The sequence below is a fragment of the Monomorium pharaonis genome, chromosome 7 (assembly GCF_013373865.1).
Source record: "Monomorium pharaonis isolate MP-MQ-018 chromosome 7, ASM1337386v2, whole genome shotgun sequence".
In the NCBI taxonomy this organism is placed as follows: domain Eukaryota; kingdom Metazoa; phylum Arthropoda; class Insecta; order Hymenoptera; family Formicidae; genus Monomorium; species Monomorium pharaonis.
In genome coordinates, this window is record NC_050473.1 from 3,622,289 (window position 1) to 3,644,959 (window position 22,671).

Below are 22,671 nucleotides of genomic sequence, written 5' to 3' on the forward strand. Positions count from 1 at the left end.
TCACATATGTATATTTGTGAATTTAAGAATTTTATAATTGTTTAACACTAAAGATGTTGTTTTTTTATAGAAAAAGTATAATAATTGAAATCTTGATAATGACAAAAAAAATGTTAGTCATTTTGTCAAATTCTTATCATTTTCCAATCTTGCATACAAAACATACTTTTAAAGTGGAGAATACAACCTTTGATTTTTTTGTAATTTCCTAAAATTTCTCAATATCGCGTTGTTATCTCTAGTTTCAAAACAATTTAACATTTTTTGTAAAAGGGATAAGCTTATAAAAATTCACATTAAGTATAACCTTTATTAAAAGTATTAAGTATTTTATAATTTCAAAAATATTTTCAAGTTGAGAGATTGAAACGAACATTAAAATGTGAATTATTCTTGGTTCCAAAAATTTTTTAAACTTAAATATAACAGCAGTAACTAATAATAAATAATATGAAAAAAGAATTTTAGATAAATAAAAGATATAGATGCTTAATGTTTTTAGCCAAGACTACATAGATATCTATGGTTAGAAAAAAACTTATATATAAGAACTTAAATTAAAAAAATATATACATAACGTATTTTTAATATTTAACTAAAATAATTAAGACACATAATATTAATGTTAAAATATATAACAAAAGTATTATAATACAACATAATATTAACATTTGAAGTAAGCAATAATTTTACGAGTTTGAATAAAAACTAATATAGTGTTCTGTGAACAACGGACAGTTATCAGCTATTAAAAGTCCCCTTGCCATTTAATGAGCCTCGTCGACTTGAACCATACACAAACCGATCGACGCCGCAAATATTCGTATGTGTACATATAAATTTTTTATTCTCCACTCCCCTCCGACTTTTTCCCATCCACACCTTTCTATTTCCTTCCGGTTCCGTCCGGTCAGTCGCGCATGAGGGCACGCAAGCGCGCCTACGGACCCCCGACTCTGTTGTGGAGTCCATCTACGGGGGGTTTTCAGTTTGTGAATATACGCGATCGAGTTTGCTTCGAATACCGAATCGTAGTACGCGGTGCAACTCGAGTCACTGAATAATTTAATCGCGCAAGACGACTTATTATGCGGTGCGCCAAGTGTAATCGCCAAAATTTCATGTGAGCAAAAGTGACCTGCGGATCATTAATTATTCATTAAGAAGCAAACACTTTGACGCATAACGATGGGAACTAGAAGATTAGCCATATTGCGCGCTTTTGTCTGTTGCTCGAATATAATTTTCTTGGTAAGTTGATCAGTTATTATTTGTGTCAAATGTAACTTATCTATTTCAAAACAATTTTTGATTAAAGATATTTAAGAACATATATAACATATGAGCATATACATATATGAAATAATATGATATTTAACCATGTAGTATTTGGGCTGAATAAGACTTAATTAATTATATTTTTTTTAACTTTATTTTAAAAATGAGTGCAAAGCTTAAAGCAAAATAGTGGGGGTTTTTTTTTGGACAGCATTCAATATATATGTATATATGTATATAAAAATTTACAAATTATTTATAATTATTATTTAAATGTTTCGTAAATATTTAACAAAACATTTCATAAATATTTTTGTAATCTTAGATATTGAATAGAGATCACGAATACCATAAAAGTAAATATAAAATATTTAATATTTATATTCTATACGTTAATAATATGAATGAAGATTTATACAATTTTTTCTTTATATGTATGAAATATACAATATTTTCACAATATTTTTAATAAATACATATATTTATAAATAAATATTTATCATAAATATCATGTGTTGTTTCGGTGATACAGTCCAGGTACTTTAGTATAATAGTATGATGCGAACTGAATCAATATCATATTACTTTAATGCAACATAATTATTGTAAATTGTTTAGCATGAATTGATGAAACTTGTGGGAGATTGTAGTTCCTCTGCTTCTTTCAGATGTCAGGTTTCGTTTTGATGTCATTAGGAGGATTGTTATTAGCCGACAATGAACGGATTTTATTATCGCGTCTGCTAGGACCTGGTGATATTCACCCGGATCAGCCTCTGTTTTATTATTTGGCTTTTGCTATAGTTGCATTAGGATTTCTCATCGCTATCACCGGACTTCTCGGATGCTGGGCGGCTTGTCTCTTTAATCGATGCATCACGATTTCTGTAAGATGTATTTTTAAATATTTTAAAAATTATTTGATAAAACATGCGTTTTATAATTCTTAAAATAATTTTTAAAAATATTTTATTATTTTTACATTATACTGACATATATATGTTTGGTAAAAATGAAATATGAAAATACAAAATACAAAATATACATTTACCTAAAATATTTTGCTAAAAAATCTAGGTAATTTCTTCTTTATAATTTCTTTTTATAGTATAAATAGTATTCGAGGTGATTAAATATACAGAAATAGCTGACTGTTATATCAATTTCTCTTTTTATTTAAGTAGGAAATATTTTCTCGTTTATACGTTAAAGTTTTTGTTTATCGCATATTGCGAGATACATGTTTAAATGCATAAAAAATCAATCCGTGTTTTATGCTCAATGTTCTCTTGTGAATTTACTACGATATTATTCGTCAAGTCTATCTAAAACACCAGATTTCCTACTTCGGATTCGGTCATGCATCGTTGCCCGGAAACGGATCTGTATGCAGACACGCGCGTAAATAAAAGGAGGGCGCGTTCGGGCACTGCGTAAAAACACTAATTATCCACTCGTGGCTCGGATGAATAAGAGTTGGTGGTCAAGGAAACAAATGCCACTATTTTAACACTAATTAAATATTAGATACAAAAAACATAACAAGTTGAATCTATGTATATTAGATGTATAAATTGGATATAATTAGATTATATATGAATAAAATATAATATATTACTATTTTAAGCTGAATTATATAAGGTATTAAAAAGAGACTTTTTACAGTTTTCTACATAACATAAGGATTGATCACAAATTTTGGAAACAGTTTATAATTAATTAATTATATAGAGACATTTTTATTTTTCTTTAAATATTTTGACCGTAGTTTTCTCTTTAACTTTCTAAAATAGCATTGAAAAATAGATAAATAGATAGAGATGGATAGGGGAGAGAGAGAGAGAGAGAGAATCTTATGAGGAAAAAAGTTTTAAGTATTTTAATAATAAACACGATACATAAAAATGTTCAAAAATTGTATTTATAAAAAACAATACAGTTGTGTGTGTGTGTGTGTGTGTGTGTACTTATGTAAATAAAATATTTTGAAATTAAAACACTCGAGTTTTACCATATTGTTTTCAAATAAAAGTACGAAACATTAATAAGTGTAATTCTCTTTAAATATTACGTTATTCTTATGAAAATGTGGCAATGTCGCTTGTTATTACATTTAAAACCTTAACTATAAACAGTTTTTTTTCCATATTAGTATTTATCAATATTGTAAAAAATTTTTTTTAATGAAAAAATATCTCACTTAAATTTTTTTCAATATTTACTATTTTGAGATAACAATGCCAAAAGTATTACCTTTATTAAAAGATATATTTAATAAAATAAAAAGTTATAAGATTTTTTCTTTTTTTAACTGAAAAATCTCTTTAAATTAAAGAATTAAACAAATAGATAAGAAATATAGTGTTTGAAATTGTGTGTATGTTATAATGCGTAGAATTGTGAATACGAGTGGCTTGGAAATTGATCTTCTGATTTTCTGCTTTCTAGTATCTCTTAACAATAATATTGTTACTCTTCGGTGAATGTACCGTGTGCGTCATCGCTGTCTTCTGGCCTCATATACTGGGGATCGACGTAAGACCGGCGCGTCTGATACGCGCTTTGCAACGCAGTTATGCTCTACCTGGACGTGAGCAATTCACGGCTGCCCTCGATCTAGCACAAACAATAGTAAGTTTGTATATGCATTTACAATATTTAAAAGTAAAGTTTAAAATTAAAGATATAATATTAACATTGATTTTTCTAACGTTACATTATTTTAATAGAAAATTGTGATTATAAATAAATAAAAAACGATTAGTTTGTATATCAAGTTTTCAGGCAAATTAGGAAATTGTTTCTTTTGTCACACTGACTTTTTGAATAGATTAAAAAAAATTTTTTTGTAAAACAGATAAATACTTTCGAAAATTACTTTGTGCTCTATTTATTGTTTGAAAATAGATTTTGTATTTTTTTAAATAAAAAATAATTAAAGTTAATAATCAATTTACTCATCTTTGCACAATTTATCAGTGACGAAGGGCCGATTTCACTAACTCCGGTTACCTTAACCGGTCGGTTATTCCATTGGAATTGATCAATCGCATTTGTTAATTTTGCTTAACGACAAATACGATTGGTCAATTCCAATGGAATAACCGGCCACTTAACGTAACCGGAGTTGGTGAAAGCCCTTGGATCGGCCCTTAGAATTCGGATTCTTCTAGCAGGTTGAAACTGAAACAATTAAACATTGTTTTCTCAGAATACTTGACTTGAGCCTGTTTCTACCAATGTGGATTAATTTTAATCTCGGTTTAACTAATTTATTATCTTATTCTAGTTCCAAAAATTAGAAAAAGCTAAAGAATAAGTTAAACCGAGTTTAAAGTTGATCTACGTTGGTAGAAACGACCTTAGAGACCTAGAATTATTTTGATAACTTTGTTTTTTATGTTTATATTATTAATAAATTATTATTTATATTTATTATTTAAAAACGTAAAAAATAAGTTTTTAAACGTATACACACATACAAGAAGTAATTAAAAAAAATATTTTTATCTACTTTTCGAATAAAAATTCCTAAAAGCTTTCTCAAAGTTATTAACGCGACAAAGTAGAAGACCTTCTTATGATAAGACTTGATAAGCAAGATTTTATAGAGCTATTTCATTGTTATGTGTATGCTGTGTGTTATCCAAAAAGATTTTTTTATGTTTTGTTTTTATAAAGATTACAAAATATTTTTAAAAATGTGAAAAAAGAGATATCGCAAAGAGATACGTGCGTAATATTTACTTTATGTATTGAAACCAAAAAGAGCAAACATACGCATCATTGTTCTGACCACTTACAGTTCGCCTGTTGCGGCATAAACGGAAGCAGCAATTACGGCACGTCGCGGTGGCGACTGCAGGAAGTCGGCCGCAGAGAATTAGTGGTAGTACCTCTCAGTTGTTGCACCCTGAATAATGCCAATGAGACGGGCTCCTTTCTCAACCCCGAGCCTGCCAATCTCACTCTCTGCCAGACTCTGAACCCTGCCGAACATCAATACGCCCGACACACTGCGGTATGCACGATAATGAGGAAGTCATTACCCTCTTGCTGAGCCGCGCCGCGCGGACTTATGCGAGACGAACTTTCCGAATCAGTTCGCATTAAGGACCAACGCGGAGGTCTACATATCAAACGGAAACCAATTACGTTTTTAGGGTAGAATGTCGACCTAGTCTTTGAAGATGATATTTGAACAAAGCTTTATGACGCTATTCTCGCTTCACGAGAATGAAAAAAATGTTTAAAAACTTAAATTACAGTCAGAAGCATCTCCTTTGCGCCAACGTAAACGTGATGTTGCTAAATGATATTTGAGAAAAACGGAAATTCTAGTCCTATTTTCAAAACTATTGATTTGTCATTGTAGCAGTCAACACGTCAATGTTTCGCACTTTGTCCCCGTGCGATAAAACCACCACGATCTCGTATACTAGGAAAGAGAGTTAGTTAATAATTTTTGTCTCGATGGAGACCTCCATAACAAAACCACGACAGAATTTATCAGAATGCGGGCAATTCGGTAACTAATGCTATGTTGTTATGATCTTTTGTAATAATATCTTGCCATGCTTTAACAAATTGTTATATAAGAATTATATACATTTTTATTATAATATTTTTAAAAAACTTATTAGAATATATCAAATATTAATGATTAAATATTATTTATAGCACAGAGTTCTGAAATCATGGAAACACATTGTTAAATTTACATTTTCTTTACTTACTTCCTTAATAATAATAAATTCATAATTTTATAAGTATTATATGTTAATGTTATCACATATACATTAAATATTATATTAAAATTATTATTCCTTGAACGGAAAATTATAGAAGAAAATTTCTACATAGGAAAAATGTTAATTTTTAACAACTTCTCACGATAATTTAAGAAATTGATTGATAAATAAAAACTGTAGAGAATTCTCTTTAAAAATTATATAAAATATTATTTAAAGCTGAACTAATATTGTGTAAAATTTCAAATTGACATGTGGTTTCTAAAAAAATAACGGTTCAAGTTATAGATTTATATATAACATTTTATAACAAATACATTGAATAACTGATCTATCATGTTACGTTATTTTTTTTAATGTTTTATAAAAATTATATAGAACAAATAGAACAAACTTTTTTTATACATTGTTGTAAAAAATTACCTTTATTTATCATGTAGTTTTTTTGTGTACAAGTAAAAAGCTGATGTATGCTATAAACTAAAGAAATATAATAAAATTTGGTAACGCTGCGGAAAAAGTATTTTTTTTAATGTTACGATACAAAATTATTAATTAAAAATAAAATTATACTAAAGTTCCACATGTAAATAAATATGCCATTATATGTAATAACTATTAAAACGTCGCAGATTTGCTGTCTAATTTTATGTCATGTCTTTTAATGGCAAAATTAAGAAAGAATATGCAAAACAGTAAAATTTTATCAATTTTAATGATTATGAAACATGTTTCACTAATTTAAAAGTTGAACCAATAGTGATCTCAAAAATTCAAATACATATTAAAATTCTAATAATTGTTATGTTCTCAATAATACAAGTCTTTTTTTGCTGAAGTTTACTTATTGATTTGTATATATTGATCTCTTTAAATTGTATTTATTGTATTATATTTCTAATCATATGAGTGAACTCGTCATTGGTCAATTACATTTGAGTAATAAAAGATATTATAAAATTGATCTCCAGTCAATAACATTGATTGTTATGTACATAATTTGTTTTACATTTTAGGGTTGTCTCGAGCACATTGAGAAGTGGACGCAAAACCAGGCGCTAATCTTGTTGGCCATCGTATTAGCCATCATGCTCGTTGAAGTCATGGCGCTTCTCAGTATACTTCTTGCCTGCTCCCGAGAGAACAGAAGAAGTAAATCGCAAGCGTCAACTTTCACTTCCACGCAGACTTTAAGTCCATTCACCGAAAGCGATCACGACTTTAGTAAGAAGCCTTTCTTAAGCTGCAATATTAAATATCGCGGTTCCAAAAACATTTTGGAATATGATTAAGGTCTTTTATTTAATTACTTAATTATTAACTAAATTAATTGTATAAAAATCTATTATTTAATCTTTTATAACAATTTATAAAAATTACTTAATCTGGTAGTCTAAAATTTATATAATATTATTTTTATATCTTTGTATTAAAAAAATAGGAAATTAATTTTAAAGCAATATCAAATAAAGGAAACAATTTTCAAGAATCAACTTAAAAAAAAAACCTAAAGATCTAAAAATTAATGCGACAGAATAGAAAATCTTAACTTTACTGAAAAAAATGTTTTTATTAAACTTCGGTATTTTCGGATGTGGTCTGTTATCTTATCGTGATCCAATTTGTCTGGATTACAGGTATAGGCATCGAGAATAGGATGCATACGGCCGGAACGACGTTTGGTGCCAAATCATGAAGATGGCTGGAGGGCAGTAAAGAACGGACAACAATCGATGTTAAAGACACAGGTAAGCGAGAAATATGCGACGATACTAAATATAATGTATTAACGACGAGCGGGAAGAGCATAATCGAGGAATGGCGAAATCCACTCAAATACTCTGAAGATCCACTGCGGAGTGATCAAATGTACGAAGAACGAGCGGTTGACGTAGCAATCGACAACCGTCTTCCGGATCTTTCTAAGAGACACAAACAGTGCTTATCGTCGCTGCCGAAGATCGTGAACATCACGAATAAGAGTGGCAACGACGACAAGTTGATCAAGATTAAAAGACCGCAAAGCGGTGGCACCGTTAGAAGCATTCCCATTAAAGATTATCAGGCGTCAATCGCGTATAACATCGGCACTCTCAGACGGTCTATGGCACCCCAGTCGCAATTTGAGTCTCTAGTCTCCGAACCCGAGAAGAGCGTTTATATGCCGTCGAGGAAAAGGGTTCCTCTAACAAACAGCTCGCATCACCGATCCATGCCGCAGATCACCGCGTGCGTTGCCGCGCAAACCGCGGAGGAAGTCAGTGGGATTCAAAAGAAATCTTGCTGCTGTTGCTATAACCAGCACGATTCACACAACTTTTATTGCGCCGACTCGAACACGTGCGTCAAAGACACACGATATTTCAACAAAACGGAAAATCGACGGTCGCAAGAGGACGATGGTTCCGATATGGACGAATATTTCCGCAGGAGCACACGCGGGAGATTTAGCTCGAGCGATTACAGGGTTTCAAGACGCGCGCGCGAAACTTCAGGAAACATGGTGACAGTAACGACAACTGGTACGAGGAATAACGAGAAGGTGGAAGAGGAAGCGAGGAAACTGCAGTTAGCGGAAGGTAACGTTGGTCAGAAAGTATCGGCTTATGAGCAGAACTCTCGACGTAGCTTGCGCGATCCCAGTCCCGAGCATCGATCGCTCCTCGAGATAAGAGGACATCGTACTATCGGTGTACCGTTGGTAGGTATGCACAACGCTTGTGGCCTACCCGTCGTGGCTTCCTGGCACGATCAGCACGATCTTCTGGACTCTTTACGGATAAGCCGTGGGATCGCGGGAACCGCGGGACTCATCTGCAGGGGTCCCCGCACGATTCCGAACGTGCGTCGTCGGATGCAACCGAAGAGGAAGGCGCCGCAGCCGGATCGCGCAGTGATCCATTCGAGAGACGTCAATTACGGCATTAAAAGGTCGACGGTCAAGTTGGCAGAATATTTGGACGTCGTTAATGGCAGCGGAAGATCCAGGAAGAGGCATCGTCGCTCGTCCTTCACTATGACGAAGATGGGATCGCTGTCCTCGAAAAATTCCTTCAAGAAGACGCCTAAAAGATACGGGATTAAAGCGAGTTCATTAGTGGATACCCTCGGTAGGAAATCGATTAAAGGAGGAAACGCGAAACGGACGACTCTGTACGCGAAGGACGATGGGAAAGAGCCGGTACAGGTCCTCAAGGGTTTATGTTTGAATCCTTTGGCGCGTGCCAATCCAGAAACGGACATGATGTGGTAAACCAAAGACGCTTGTCAAAGAAATTAATATAACTGCTTGTTATGCTCTTACCGGTTAATGCGTTTATATTTAATGATTTTTTTATTAAGCTTTTTAAGATAAAAGTTTTAATTATGCAAGCATTAAATTCATTGTTTGCTTAACTATTTAATTTTAAATTAAATAGAAAAATAATAGTGAAGTATGAGATAATTTTTTTATTCAATAGTGTATCTATCAATTATTTTTTATATATTTCCACTTCTTATGTATTTAAGTAAATTAATTACATCGTGTGCGACTTGTATAAATATATATATCTAATATGTTATCGATATTGAATTTCATACTTAAAGTTTTATAATAAACAAAATTCTTTGCTGCCCTCATTAAGATAACGTCATATTATTTATATCATTTGTTACGATATTTTATTTTTAACACTACTTGTTTCTTTAAATTCTTGTTACATTTTATTTATACTATTAGAGTCAAGTATGTTATTACTGCAGTAGCGATCTGAAACAATAAGAATTTATTTACCAGTAATAATATAAAGAATAAACTAATTTTACCGGAAGGAATATCGTTACATCCAGTGGAAAAAATTCCGCAGCCGTGAAAGAATATCTTCTATGATAAAAATATAGCATCATCTCAATTTTATCCTGAAATCAATTACTTTCATTAAATTGTTATTTACGGTCGTTTGAGAAAAACTTACCATACGGCATTTTTTATTCGAAAATGATAAACCGTATTTTATTACACTTTCTTCAACACGATTTGCCTAAAATATTAAAAAAGTTTGTAACCAATTAAAACTAATATATTCTATTGAATTTAATTATTAAATTATAATAAATTATTATTATAATAGCTTATTAGCTATTATAATTTTAAATAAGGATACATTAAATTAATAATTATATTGTATTCTTTAGATACCATAACTAATAATTATCTATATATAATTAATTTGATAGTGAAATTAAAATAGTATTTAAAAATTCTAATTGTTTGTTTAATGGGATTAATATTTTTTTATCTGATATTTTTGGCTTTTAACTCATGAAAATTATTGTATAATAAAAATATATTATTTTTGATGAAATTATAAATAGCTTCGTATAAGCAAGTCATGTCTGTTTAATTTTCAGTGTTTACTATCGGAAAAAATCGAGAAAAAAAACTTGAAAATTTCTAGGAAATTAATTTTATATTATAGGATTTCTTGGGGAAATTTTTGGAATTTTATTTTTAAAAATTCAATTTAATTTCTTAATAATTAAATTTAAATTTAATTTAAATCTCTCGATTTTCACCTCATAGGTCGTAAAGTGGTACATTGCGAATAAGTAAATGGTTTGGAACAACAAGTCTAACATCGTTACAATTTCATCTTCCTGCATATCCTTTATGATGTTGTATATTGCCGTAACAAGTTCCAGCAAAATAGACATGAAGGTGAGCAGGGTGCCTATTCCATATAGTGTGTTTATCAGTTCGGCGCTATCGAGAAGCACGCCGTGCAAATAGCGCACGTCGTAAACCGTGATTTCACTCTGCGAGCCGGTTACTGGTAACTGTGACACATGAGGAACTATCGTCTCGTTCAGGTGACGGAAACGTTGTCGTATTAGATCCAGAAATATACACGTCACTAAGACACAATAAGTGCCAACGATGGTAAGAACTATATTTTGTAGTATAGTTATTATCCCCACCATTCCTTCCGATATACCATCACGGATTGTGTAATACGATTTCCAACTTAATGTGACGAGCGTATACATGAAGTATAGATACACGAATATGTGTTTGTCCTTTCTTTGATGACCTAATGCTATTACCCGTTCATCATATGTTAAAAGTTTGTCGGACATCTGCAACAATCAAGCGCACCAAGAGAGAAATAATATACGTTTTTCTAAATCCTAATAATAATAATGAAATTTACACACACACACATACACAAAATTTGTTAACCAAAATATACGTCAAATAGAACTGCTTTTGCTAATAGAGAGTTTATATAATTTATTACCATTTATATGTATGTTATTTCAATAGGTATCTGATAGGCAATTATTTATTACAAATTCAATGTCAGTTACATAAAAAGGAACTTTATCTTTAACTAGACTTCTTTATAATTTTGGCAATATTCGTGATCAAAGACGCATTTACCTTAACGATATCTTCGTTCCAAAAAGCTGCTATAAAATTGTAAGGGAGTAAAGAGGCGAAATACGCACTGTATCGTAGGATGGAGAGTAAAAAGTCATTTTTAGCTTTTTTATCAGGCGACGCATTGTACTTCGTATAATAAAACATAGCCGTGTATGAACAATGAAGCAAGATCCATGTCACACAAAAAGAACGGTTCCAGATACTACTTGACTTTAATTGGCCGTTTACCAGTTTGGCCGAAACTAAACCTAACGCCTTGTTGAGAATTATTAAAAACTTTAGATTTCGGAAAGGCATTTTTTGTTTTGATATCGATTTTAGCGATTTTATCACAACGAAATTTTTGTTCTTACAAAATAATTGCCTTGGATAAATTGTTTCTTTATTCAAAGAAATAATATCTTTACTGTAAAGATATTATTAAGTACATATAAATTATCAAGCGAAATTAAATAATTTGTAACGTCCGAACGACAGCTATCATATCACGCAACTGAATTTTATATTGTCAACTTCAATTATTATTTCTTTTTATATTTTGTATTATATTTTTCGATGCAAACAGACTGATAAAAGATCAGATTTGTGACAAAGCACGACATAATATTAACGATAATAATTGATCAATTTATGATTTCTTTTTAATAATTGTAACTTTGTTTCTTTCTCTCTATTTATAATTTTTTATTTATAACAGAAATCCGCATTGAACCAAGATCCCATTCTTGGATTGAAATCCATGCGCAATTATTACAAATACACACATAAATTTTTTTCTTGTGTTGATATAATGTTACATATCCATTTGCGACACCTTGACTAATAAAAAAACTGTATTCTTTTTAAAGATACATGTCGCGTGTTACTGTGCGGTTTCTGTTCCACGTTCAAATCATACAATATTTGTGTTAACGATGAAAAATCATGATTACATAAATATGCATCAAGCTTATTTGCAACCTGTGACATCGAAATACTATCAAGTCATCGTTTATTACATTGAAAAACTAATAATAGTTCAGCATATTATATAAATTTGCACATTTATTACATATACAAGAATGTGGTTTTCTTTATTTGGCATTTTTCTCTTTTAAATTATCTAATAATAAGTGCGATACTGATTATAATTCATGTATTAATTTTTAATGTATATTATTTATTACAGGTTATATATGGTAATTTTATCTTAAAAAACCGTTTATCTCTATCATAATCAATTTTGTCACAGTTTTAACAATATATGAAATCAAAGACCATTTACCTTAACGATATCTTGGCTCCAAAAGGCTGCTATGAAATTGTAAGGGAGTAACGAGATGAAATATATACTAAACCGTAGAATCGTAAGTATGAAATCCGTTTTAACTTTTTCAGTAGGCAATGCATTATACTTCATGTAATAATACGTAGCCATGTACGAGCAATGAAACAAGACCCATAGCATACAGACACAACAGCTCCACGTACTGCTTGGTTTCAATCGACCATTCACCAATTTGCATGAACATATACCCAATACTTTGTTGAGTATTATTAAGAGCTTGAGATTTCGGAAAGGCATTTTTTTAATCGATTTTATCGCGATTAAAAAGAAAATTTCTGTTCACAAAATAACTGCTTTGTGTAAATTTACTTTTATTAGAAGAAATATCTTTACTGTAAGAAAGTATTTTAAAATAAATTATTAAGTAAAGTTAGTTGATTTGTATAACCAAACGATTGCAATCACATCATGCGACTGAGTTTTATGTAAATTTTATGTAGATATTATCGACTCTTTTATTTCTTTTTACTCTTTCAAATCTCATTTTGCCGACATTGTCGATATAGTTACTGATAAGTGTATGCATATTTTTCGATGCAATCAGTCTGATAAAAAACGAAGATTAGAAAATCATGACAAAGCATTGACACAATCGTGTTAATCGTTGAATAACGCATATATAACGTGCATATTTATTTGCGACACATTAATTAATATGAAATGACAACGCCAGTTTACCTAAAAATATGTATCACGTATCATGATTTCGGTTCCATGTCGAATTATACGACGTTCGTGTTAATATCGATAAAAAAATTGTGATTTTGTTATATGAACATACATTAAGTTTATTCGCAGTAACATCGAGATATCGGTGTTGTTCGATTCATCAAGTTGTCGGTTATCGTAGTGCAAACTAATGATTAAACATATTACGCACATTTCCACATTTGTCACATGTATTAACATGATAACTTTTTATTAAAAAATATCAATTTTGTTTATTTTATAAAAATGTGCAGATACGTATACAAGCATTTAAGAAATTATACGAGTATTATGAAATAAGTAGTTATTGCTGCAACAATCTGAAAACAGCATATAAAAAAGTAGTAAAAATTTAACAAGTTTCTTTTATATAATTATTTGCTCTATAGATTATCTTAATTTAATAACTTTTAAAATTTAGAAAATTTAAAACGAAATTTTTTTTTAATTAAAAATAATAAAAGTAGAGAAAGTTGCTAATATTAGTATAGATCTTTTAAAAAAGCACCCTTTTATTTCTCGGAAACTGAACTGTATTAATACTGATAAAAACGTGATTTCTTTGGAAAATAAGAAAAAGATAAAAACTTATGTATACGTATATTCATGACTGTCTTCTACATAAAATCTACTAGAAATAAGTCTATCCTAATCTGATCTTTATATGTATATATTCGAGCACGATATATGTGGCGTTATGCGAAAAAGATTATTCGTATAATTGACAAAAAATTGACAAAAAAAATTGTATGTCGAAGTAAAAGGTTTCTACAAATCTTATATATTAATTTATAAATAAATTTGTGAATATTAATTAATTTATAAATGTTTTGTATAAATAATTTTTGTTACAAAAAAAGAAATATTCTACTATGCCAATTTTGAGGCTCAATTTCTTAAATATGTATTTTAGATTATGTTGTAAAAATATTAATTATTACAAAATATGAAACAGTATTAGAAAAATTGCTAGATAACACTTTTTAGTTCACATTTATTATTCTCTAATTTTTTAAATTTTGCTTCTAGCTTAGGGTTAAAAAATATTATTAATTCTTAGAACAGAAACAAAGTGATATGCCAATATTGGTGACCTTCTTTTAATAATTAATTAATTTAATTAATTCAAAATAAGGGATTACACTTACAGAATGAAATAATGGTAAGTTGATTCTAAAAAATCCTGCCGCATCGAAAGATACGCAATTGTGTAAGAAATACGTCAAAGTGCTAATTTTGGCCTAAAATTAGGAAAAAACGAATCAAAATTATATATACACACAATTTTTTATTCTAAGATAATCACATTTATTAGATCATTACCATCGTTTTTCCCGAATTAACAAGAGTGATCATAGTTTTGTTTAAAACACACACGATGTTATTTGCCTGAAATATACAATTATTTGTATAATAAAAGTAATTTTTATTAAACATACAAGTAAATAAACAGCATAAGTAAATTAAAATACTAAAAAGCTAATAAATAAAAGAAATTGAAAACTTTGTACCTCTTCCATTGTGCGATGACAAATTATACATATAAGTAGCATTAGCATAATTGGAGGACCGACGAAAGAGCTGGCTATCAGTGCGTTTTCTTTTCGAAATATACTCAGGTTCGCAACAACGCGCATCATGAGAGATCCGAACGATAGAAATAATGAATTTCTGTAAACATTATTGAAGGCTACGTGAGCATCATAAAGCATTAAGTGCATAACTTTAATATCCGATATTCTTATTGCATTTGGTTCGCGTCGCTCTTCGTCCCACGACACATTCGGCGCAATCTTCTCGTTCAAATGTTTCAAACGTTCCAGTACAAGGTATAGCAAAAGAAACTTTTCTAGAAAATCACACATATGTATAATCATTGTATAAATGTCTGACAGTGATGAAAGGAATGCGTCGTCCACTTTCGTTATATACATTATCGTAATTATAAGCCACAGACTAACGAGAGCCATTAAAAATGCAATAATCCAGGGTATCCATAATTTATCTCTCCTTCTTATTTTCATTCGTGCAGCTTCGTGATCATAACTATCCAGTCGGTCAAAAAACTGGAAAAATACATAAAAAATTTTTGTAAAGAAATATTTTTGTTTTGAAAATAATAACTTTACACACACACACACATTAGAAATCTTAAAATAAAATTATACATCGTTAGATACAGACATAACTTGCTTACATAAAGAAATTTTGTAGTTTTATCAAGAAAAACATGTTTATTTTTATTCAATGATAATTTTTATGAAGTAAGAAGAAAAAATACTGGGTGGAAAATATCAATTCAACAGATTTAAATCAAAACTTATAATTTTTCTATTATTATTAAAAAATTTATTAAACTTATATATTATTTTATTGTGTTTTTTAGATGCTTTTAGATTTCATAAATTGATAATAATTAAAGCAAGAATAAATATTTTGCTGGAATCAAATTTATATTAAACGTTAATATCAAATTTTAAAAACAATTTTATTATATATATATATATATATATATATATATATATATATAATTTTGCATATATATATATGCAAAATTATCATTATTTTATGTATAAACAAGAATATAATCTCTTATATAAAAACAATGATTGTAAAACACAATATATTAATTTTAATTTGTTTTTTCTGTACTACGAGAAAGGAAATATTAGAAATACAATTTTTTGCAACTGATATTTGAAAGTTATGAATTTTATTATTGCTTAATAATAATAGTATTAATAAATACTATTATTATTAAACAACCGTATATCATTTATGTTTTTAGATTTAAAGATTTCGCAGTCATTAATGTTGCCTCTAATAAAATATAAAGAGCATAATATTCCATATATTATGCTCTTTAGATTATTATTATTATTATTATATTGTATGAATAAGAGAAAGAGAGAGAGAGATACCTTGATAAAGTGTTTTTGTGAAGAGTAAGCAACAATGACATTAGCACTGAGACTTACGTATCCTATCAAATGTTTCACGAAATGTATCGATACTTTTAATGGAATATAACTTAAGGTCACAAAATAGATAAACAAACAGCACATGTACGAGAAGAAGAGACCTATCCAAAAAACACAAATACCGTAAGTACGTCATGAACAACTCTTTAATCGACCCGCGTTGATATCATTAGCAAATAATCCACACAATTTGAACAGTAATAAAAATGGTTTTATGCGTTCAGCACAGGTTTTATTAGGATACTGTTGCGGCACGCGCCGTTTTAAAATGCCTCTTTTTAATGTACGCATGTCTTTGAAAATAAATTTTATTTCTCACAAATATTTTTGTAAAAAATTACGTATTTTATTTTCTACTTGAAAAAATATTGTATTTTAAGCATCTAATGCACCGGTTGAAAAAAATATTTCGTACTATAATGCGCAAACACTTGTAACCCGTTACACAGCCCGCATAAAACTGTATCTGTTCATTCCTAATCTAAACCTATCTTCACCCTTTCACCCACAAAAAGCTTTTATGACTATCACATCACGCAAGACAATTTTTCATTTAGATAATAAAGAGAAAAAATTGTTCACAAATTGTTCATATTATAATTGCGTTTATAAGGTTACTATTGTATAAATTAGGATTGATAAAAGAAATTATGTAAAAAATTATTGTTCCAGTTTATCAGTTTGATTAAAAAGAACACATAAAATCAATTTTTATAAAAATATAGATTTAAGCAAAACAGTTGCTAATTACAAATTTTTATAACACGTAAAAAAGTTTTATACTGTTTTTTAATACTAGCTATTATACATATATATATAAATTGTGATACGTAAGTTTCTTCTTTATCTGCAAAGTCGATAAGTTATCATTAACGTGAACATGCTTACCGACTACCGCGATGCCTAAGTTTGCTAACACATTATACTTTTCAGCTTGGAAGGTTGCTGTCAGTTGGCGTTACTAGTCTAAAATGTCTGTAAAACAAAGAGAAGCCTGAGAGGAGAGAGACCACCGTGCTTATTAAACTATTATATTGTAGTATATAGATATACTAATTCAAATATTTATTTATGCACAGCTTGCATATTGCAAAACTTAAAGTTCGTTAAACTTATTTATACACAGAAAAAAGTAAGTAACCTAATAGAATGTGTAATTGCGGGCTGTTGACTACAATATCAATACAATAATATTTGCTGTTAATGCAAATACAACGGTCTCGATTGAAATGTGATGTTGCTATTGCAGTAGCATATATTACTGTACTGAGTATATCTGTAGTTGCTCAGCGATGCTAGTATCGAATCTTTTTGCACCATCGTGCTGCACGAAGAGGATGGCTGGCAGCAAGGATGCTGCAAAAGGATTCGGCGTACCGACCGCGCGGCATGGGCAGGCATGGGGTTACTTTTGGCACGTGAAGTTAATCGCGCGACGTGACGTCACTTTTGACGCGTGAAGTTGACCACGCGAGAATGACGAAGCTGTTTCACTCCACCTTTTTACGTGTCGCTGTTAGAACGTACGGACGCAAGATGGACCGGCTCCGGAAAAAGTGGCATTGCGAATCTCCTTTAATCGGTAAATATCACGTATAAACCTTGCGTTGTGATTTGTTCAAACGCGTATCTGTCAACACTTGTTCGAACGAAGATCGCGACTCGTAATGACATGTCAATCGTGATACGCCAAATCGATCGCACGGGAAGGAATCTCTCTGCCCTCCGCCATTTTAATCGCATTCATTTTTCATTTACAGATCGCCACAAGTCTGCCAGGAACCGAAGCCGGGGCACATGTCGCGCCATATCTAATCGGTAAATCAAATCTGCATCGTAACTTGAGCTAAATTCTCATTCCCAGTCTTAACTTTGCGCTCACGCATTTTTTCGCAATATTTGAAAAAGACAGTCATCGCATCGTCGATTACCGTATGGGCAATCGACATGTAGAGACGCGTACCCAGCGATGCTAGTATCAAATCTTTTTGTAACATCGTGCTGCTAGCCATCCTCTTCCCATGATGTTGCAAAAAGATTCGGCGTATCGCGCGGTACGGCGTCACCTGCTTGAAGTTGATCGTGTGAAAGAGACGAAGCCGTTTTATGTCATTAATTTGCGTTATCATTTTCAGAACGCGACAAACGCAGAATGAACCGATTCCAGAACGAGTGACGTTGCGAATCACTTAATTGGTAAGTGTAACACGTATCAATTTTATGTTATAAATATAAATTGATCGAACGTGCGAAATTATTTATTAATATTCGTTCAAGCGAAGATCGCGCGATTGCACGACACTAAATTGTGACGCGCAATGTTAATCGCACGGAAAAAAAAATTTCTTTGCTATCTTAATGTGCGTTTTTTTTCTCATTTGCAGATTGTGACAATTCTAACATGAATCGGTTCCAGGGCGGATGACATTGCAGTATTTATTTGGTAAGTAGCTTTACATTGCAGTACTTGGTCAGCCGATAATGTAAAGCATTCCACTTTTAATTTCACATATTTTCTGCATATTGAACAATAAATAATAGACTTGTCTTTTATTTTTGATAATCATTATTTCATACTGTAACGTTTGAGTGTGCGAATTAATATTACAGACAGATATTCGCGTTATTATAATAGCCGACAATCTGATTGTTGCATTGTTGATTATTTAAGCAAATAATCAATTATATTACTGTGTGTTACAGTATCATCGCAGCTACATATAACGAACCACATTTCTGAGAGGAGGAGGAGGTCTGGGAAGGGCATCGAGCATCAGCGGAGCAACCTTGGGGTAAATATTTTTTATTTGGTTTTTTATTCACTCGTTTTATCTCAACAAATTTCTAAAATATTTAGAAAAATAAAGAAAATGTACATAACATTTTATATATTATCCATTTTTTTGTAATGATCTTTTTTAAAAAATAATATTACTAAATATATGTATATGTCTACGTGTGTACATATGCGTATGTGTTTCAAACTCGAATTTTAAAAGTTTAATGTGTGTATAAAATTTTCCACTTTAAATATTTATTATTTTTAGCACTGTCTTAATTTGAATCCTATATGTGTTTGTTACAGTATCATCGCAGCTTCGTGGCTGAATGACTCCGCTCGTTGCGCATCGGATCGGTGAGTGACAATTTTTTTTATAGAACAAATCTGTAAAATTTATATTAAATGTATTTTTATGCATTATGTATTGTAAATAATGCAGATAAATTTAACTTTTTACAGATTTGTTGTTTTAAAATGGATAGACTGTATTAGATTTGATATAAAATAATTTGTAATCGCTCACAATCTTTCGGCGCTGTTAATCAGCCGACAATAAAGGAGTTTATCTCCTTCTCCTTCTCTGACTGATAATGTATGGTCAGAATAGGCCAGGATCAACGAAAGGTAAGACCAATCTGGCCGGAAGGAAAAATAATTTTGTCAAAATTTGTTCCATTTGCATATAATTCATAATAAAAAAAGTATATCATTTTACCATGAGAGATGGGATTACTGACTGCAACCTTAATATACACATGTACGGCATGTGCACATATATGTCTTACATGTGTGTACTAAGATTGCAGTCAGTAATCTATCTTCCATAGTAAAAAGTTGAGACAGTCGTAAAAAATCACCTGTTAAAAATTTTTTATTATTGTAACATATAAATACTTGTCAATTAACTATGTATAATTTATATACATATTTAATAATTAAATATTTAATTTATTTAATAATAATTATATCTTACATTATTAACACTGAATGGCAGCAAGATTGCGTAATAGCTTCAACAAAAATTATAGTTCTGAATAGAACAAATACGAAATCCTGCATCTCTCTCTCTCTCTCTCTCTCTCTCTCTCTCTCTCTCTCTCTCTCTCTCTCTCTCTCTCTCTCTCTCTCTCTCTTTCTCTCTCTTTCCCCCCTTCTTTTCTCTCTTCTTACAATCTCTTGCGACGAAGCGTTTAAATGTAAGATTCGAAAATCTTGTCCCTGGATGAGTGGTTGTTCGGGGGCAGTCGATACATTCTTATTTCCATACAAAGCCTTTCAATTTCTCTACTGAGCCTTTGATATTTTGCAGGACGAGGGTCCCTTTGCCCACACCGCGAGTTCGATCCCTCCCTCGTTTCTATTGATCCTGGCCCAGCTTTCCTTTTTGCGCGGGGAAATTATGTAAACCACCACAATGTAAATATGTATGTGCATTTCTAGATCAAAAATTTACACAGGCTTGCAATTGCGGACATTGACGTTTGTCACAAACATTGACATCCACAGAAAAAACATTCAAATTAAAACTGATATATTTTATAATTATTGTTTCATATATAAATAAGATATTATATTCTTATTAATAATTAATATTAATCTTACTTACACATAATTTAATCTTTTTTATTTAATATTTAAAAAATAGACAAATTTTTAGAACAAGAATGATTTTTTTATAGACATTTTGTATATTTTATCGATAGAGAGAAAAAGAACATTCTTGTTTTGAAAATATCTTTATTTTCAAAATGTTAAATAGTGAAATGAGATTGTGGCATTGAACAAATTACTTTTTTACACGAAGAGAATGATGTATTTAATTTTACTAAGAAAAATATATTTTTACTATTTAATAATAAATTTTGTGGGAGAAAAAATATCACAAATAAAAAGAAATATCTTCACACACACACATACATAGGATTAAAAAATTTTAATTATCTTAAACCATCATGTTGTATTTTACTTGACTGTTATAAAAATAAAGATATTATATTTAGTTGAAATTAATTATTATTAGAAAGATATTTATATTAAATAAAAGAATTATTAAATTTCTGAAATAAGGATAGAGCTCTCTCATCTTTGTATTTGACAGTTTTACCGGTCCTAATTTTATTCATTGTTTCTGTAAAAAAGAACAGATTAAGTTATATATAACAAAGATTATCATTATCATTATGTTCTTGCTTGCTACATATACATATAAAGTAATGATTGTTACATTGAAATTACATTTTTGCTTATAAATAAAATAATAATTGTCAAATAGGATATTAAGAATATATAATAGAATATATTTCAGGGTAGGAAGGATTTTAAGATGCTCTTGTACACATCGATATTTATCTTAGTAACTGTGTTACAAGCCTGACGAAACCTGCGCAGCTTATATGAGCTAAGAATTAAGTTAATAGAAAAGTATTTATCACTAGATCTGATGCAGACCGTTAGGCGATTTATTTAATTTATTGATAAGAATATATTAATTTTAATTTGATACCAATATTTAATATTGGTTTTTCTTTGTAGGAAGATATCACTTAATTGCTTCGACATTGTATGTGCGATAAATACGAACATCTGTCTTTTTGTTTAATATGAACATGGAGTGCTTTTGGAGCTTAATGCAAAGTAATTCGAACGAGAATTCGGCGCGTAGCGCAGTTCGATCGTGAACCGGTGAATTTGAAGCAGAGATTCGTCTTGATAATGAGCGAAAAGGTTCTTTCGGGCGTGAAATTTCTTTCTCGCGAACGCGATATCTCTTTTAGGAAGCCATGGACAGCATACGGACACAATAATCTTTAGATTGTCAAACGCGTCGTTTAGTCGCGGGCACTTGGTAATGATATATCGTTCGCCTCGCATGAAGAGGTGGCTGCAGTTGTTCGGGCATTGTGCCACTTGTGCGAGAACATGACCAGCAGCATGGTTCGACACGCGTTTAGATAATTTGTTCCGCGGATTCTGCAAAGGTTTCTTACTCTTTTCGTCGAAACCCTTTTCTAAAGTTCACTGTCAAGGAAAGAGGACATTAAGTTTCGAGTATCGATACAGATGTTACGAGATGCTGGGCATTATGATATTCGAGGAAAGATCTATTATGACATTTCTTTGTAATACAAGATTTTTTAAAGATGCATGAAAACTGAACCTTTTAACACTTGCCTAGGTAGACAAATAAGATATCAAGATTTTCGACACCAAACCACACCAGATTTTCATTACCAACGTTTTTTAGTGTTTACTTACTAAAAGGATCAAGCGAATAATTTACTGCAAAAATAAAGAATGTAATAAAAAATTAAATATTTTATTAGCATAAAGAATAATTATTTTTAAAAAATGTTAAAATCTTATCGTTTACACACACACGCACACATATTGACAATATAATATTAATGTAAGGAATAGAA

General features: G+C 30.5%; 2 protein-coding genes across 6 annotated transcripts; one reads left to right on the forward strand and one right to left on the reverse strand.

Annotated features, from left to right (window-relative positions):
• Positions 1-17: 17 nt before the first annotated feature.
• On the forward strand, positions 18-7,802 carry LOC105829263 (tetraspanin-18). Its single transcript, XM_012667978.3, has 6 exons — positions 18-1,251; positions 1,947-2,165; positions 3,727-3,909; positions 5,084-5,299; positions 7,046-7,253; positions 7,667-7,802. Exons 1-6 carry the CDS (start codon positions 1,189-1,191, stop codon positions 7,723-7,725), a joined length of 948 nt encoding a protein of 315 aa, XP_012523432.1. The 5' UTR covers positions 18-1,188; the 3' UTR covers positions 7,726-7,802.
• Positions 7,803-9,687: 1,885 nt separating this feature from the next.
• LOC105829264 (putative gustatory receptor 2a) lies at positions 9,688-17,097 on the reverse strand. 5 transcript variants are annotated; one of them, XM_036289575.1, is made up of 7 exons: positions 16,411-17,094; positions 15,001-15,555; positions 12,719-14,878; positions 10,587-11,147; positions 9,986-10,051; positions 9,837-9,929; positions 9,688-9,780 (listed from the first exon to the last, which is right to left on the reverse strand). In XM_036289575.1, exons 3-7 carry the CDS (start codon positions 13,016-13,018, stop codon positions 9,739-9,741), a joined length of 1,062 nt encoding a protein of 353 aa, XP_036145468.1. In that variant the 5' UTR covers positions 13,019-14,878; positions 15,001-15,555; positions 16,411-17,094; the 3' UTR covers positions 9,688-9,738. The 5 variants fall into 5 exon arrangements, with proteins under 5 accessions (XP_036145468.1, XP_012523434.1, XP_036145470.1 ...); XM_012667980.3 differs by lacking the exon at positions 16,411-17,094 and having other exon boundaries at positions 12,719-14,730; positions 14,813-14,878; positions 15,001-15,675; XM_036289577.1 differs by lacking the exon at positions 16,411-17,094 and having other exon boundaries at positions 12,719-13,809; positions 14,638-14,878; positions 15,001-15,675.
• Between the last annotated feature and the right edge of the window lie 5,574 nt (positions 17,098-22,671).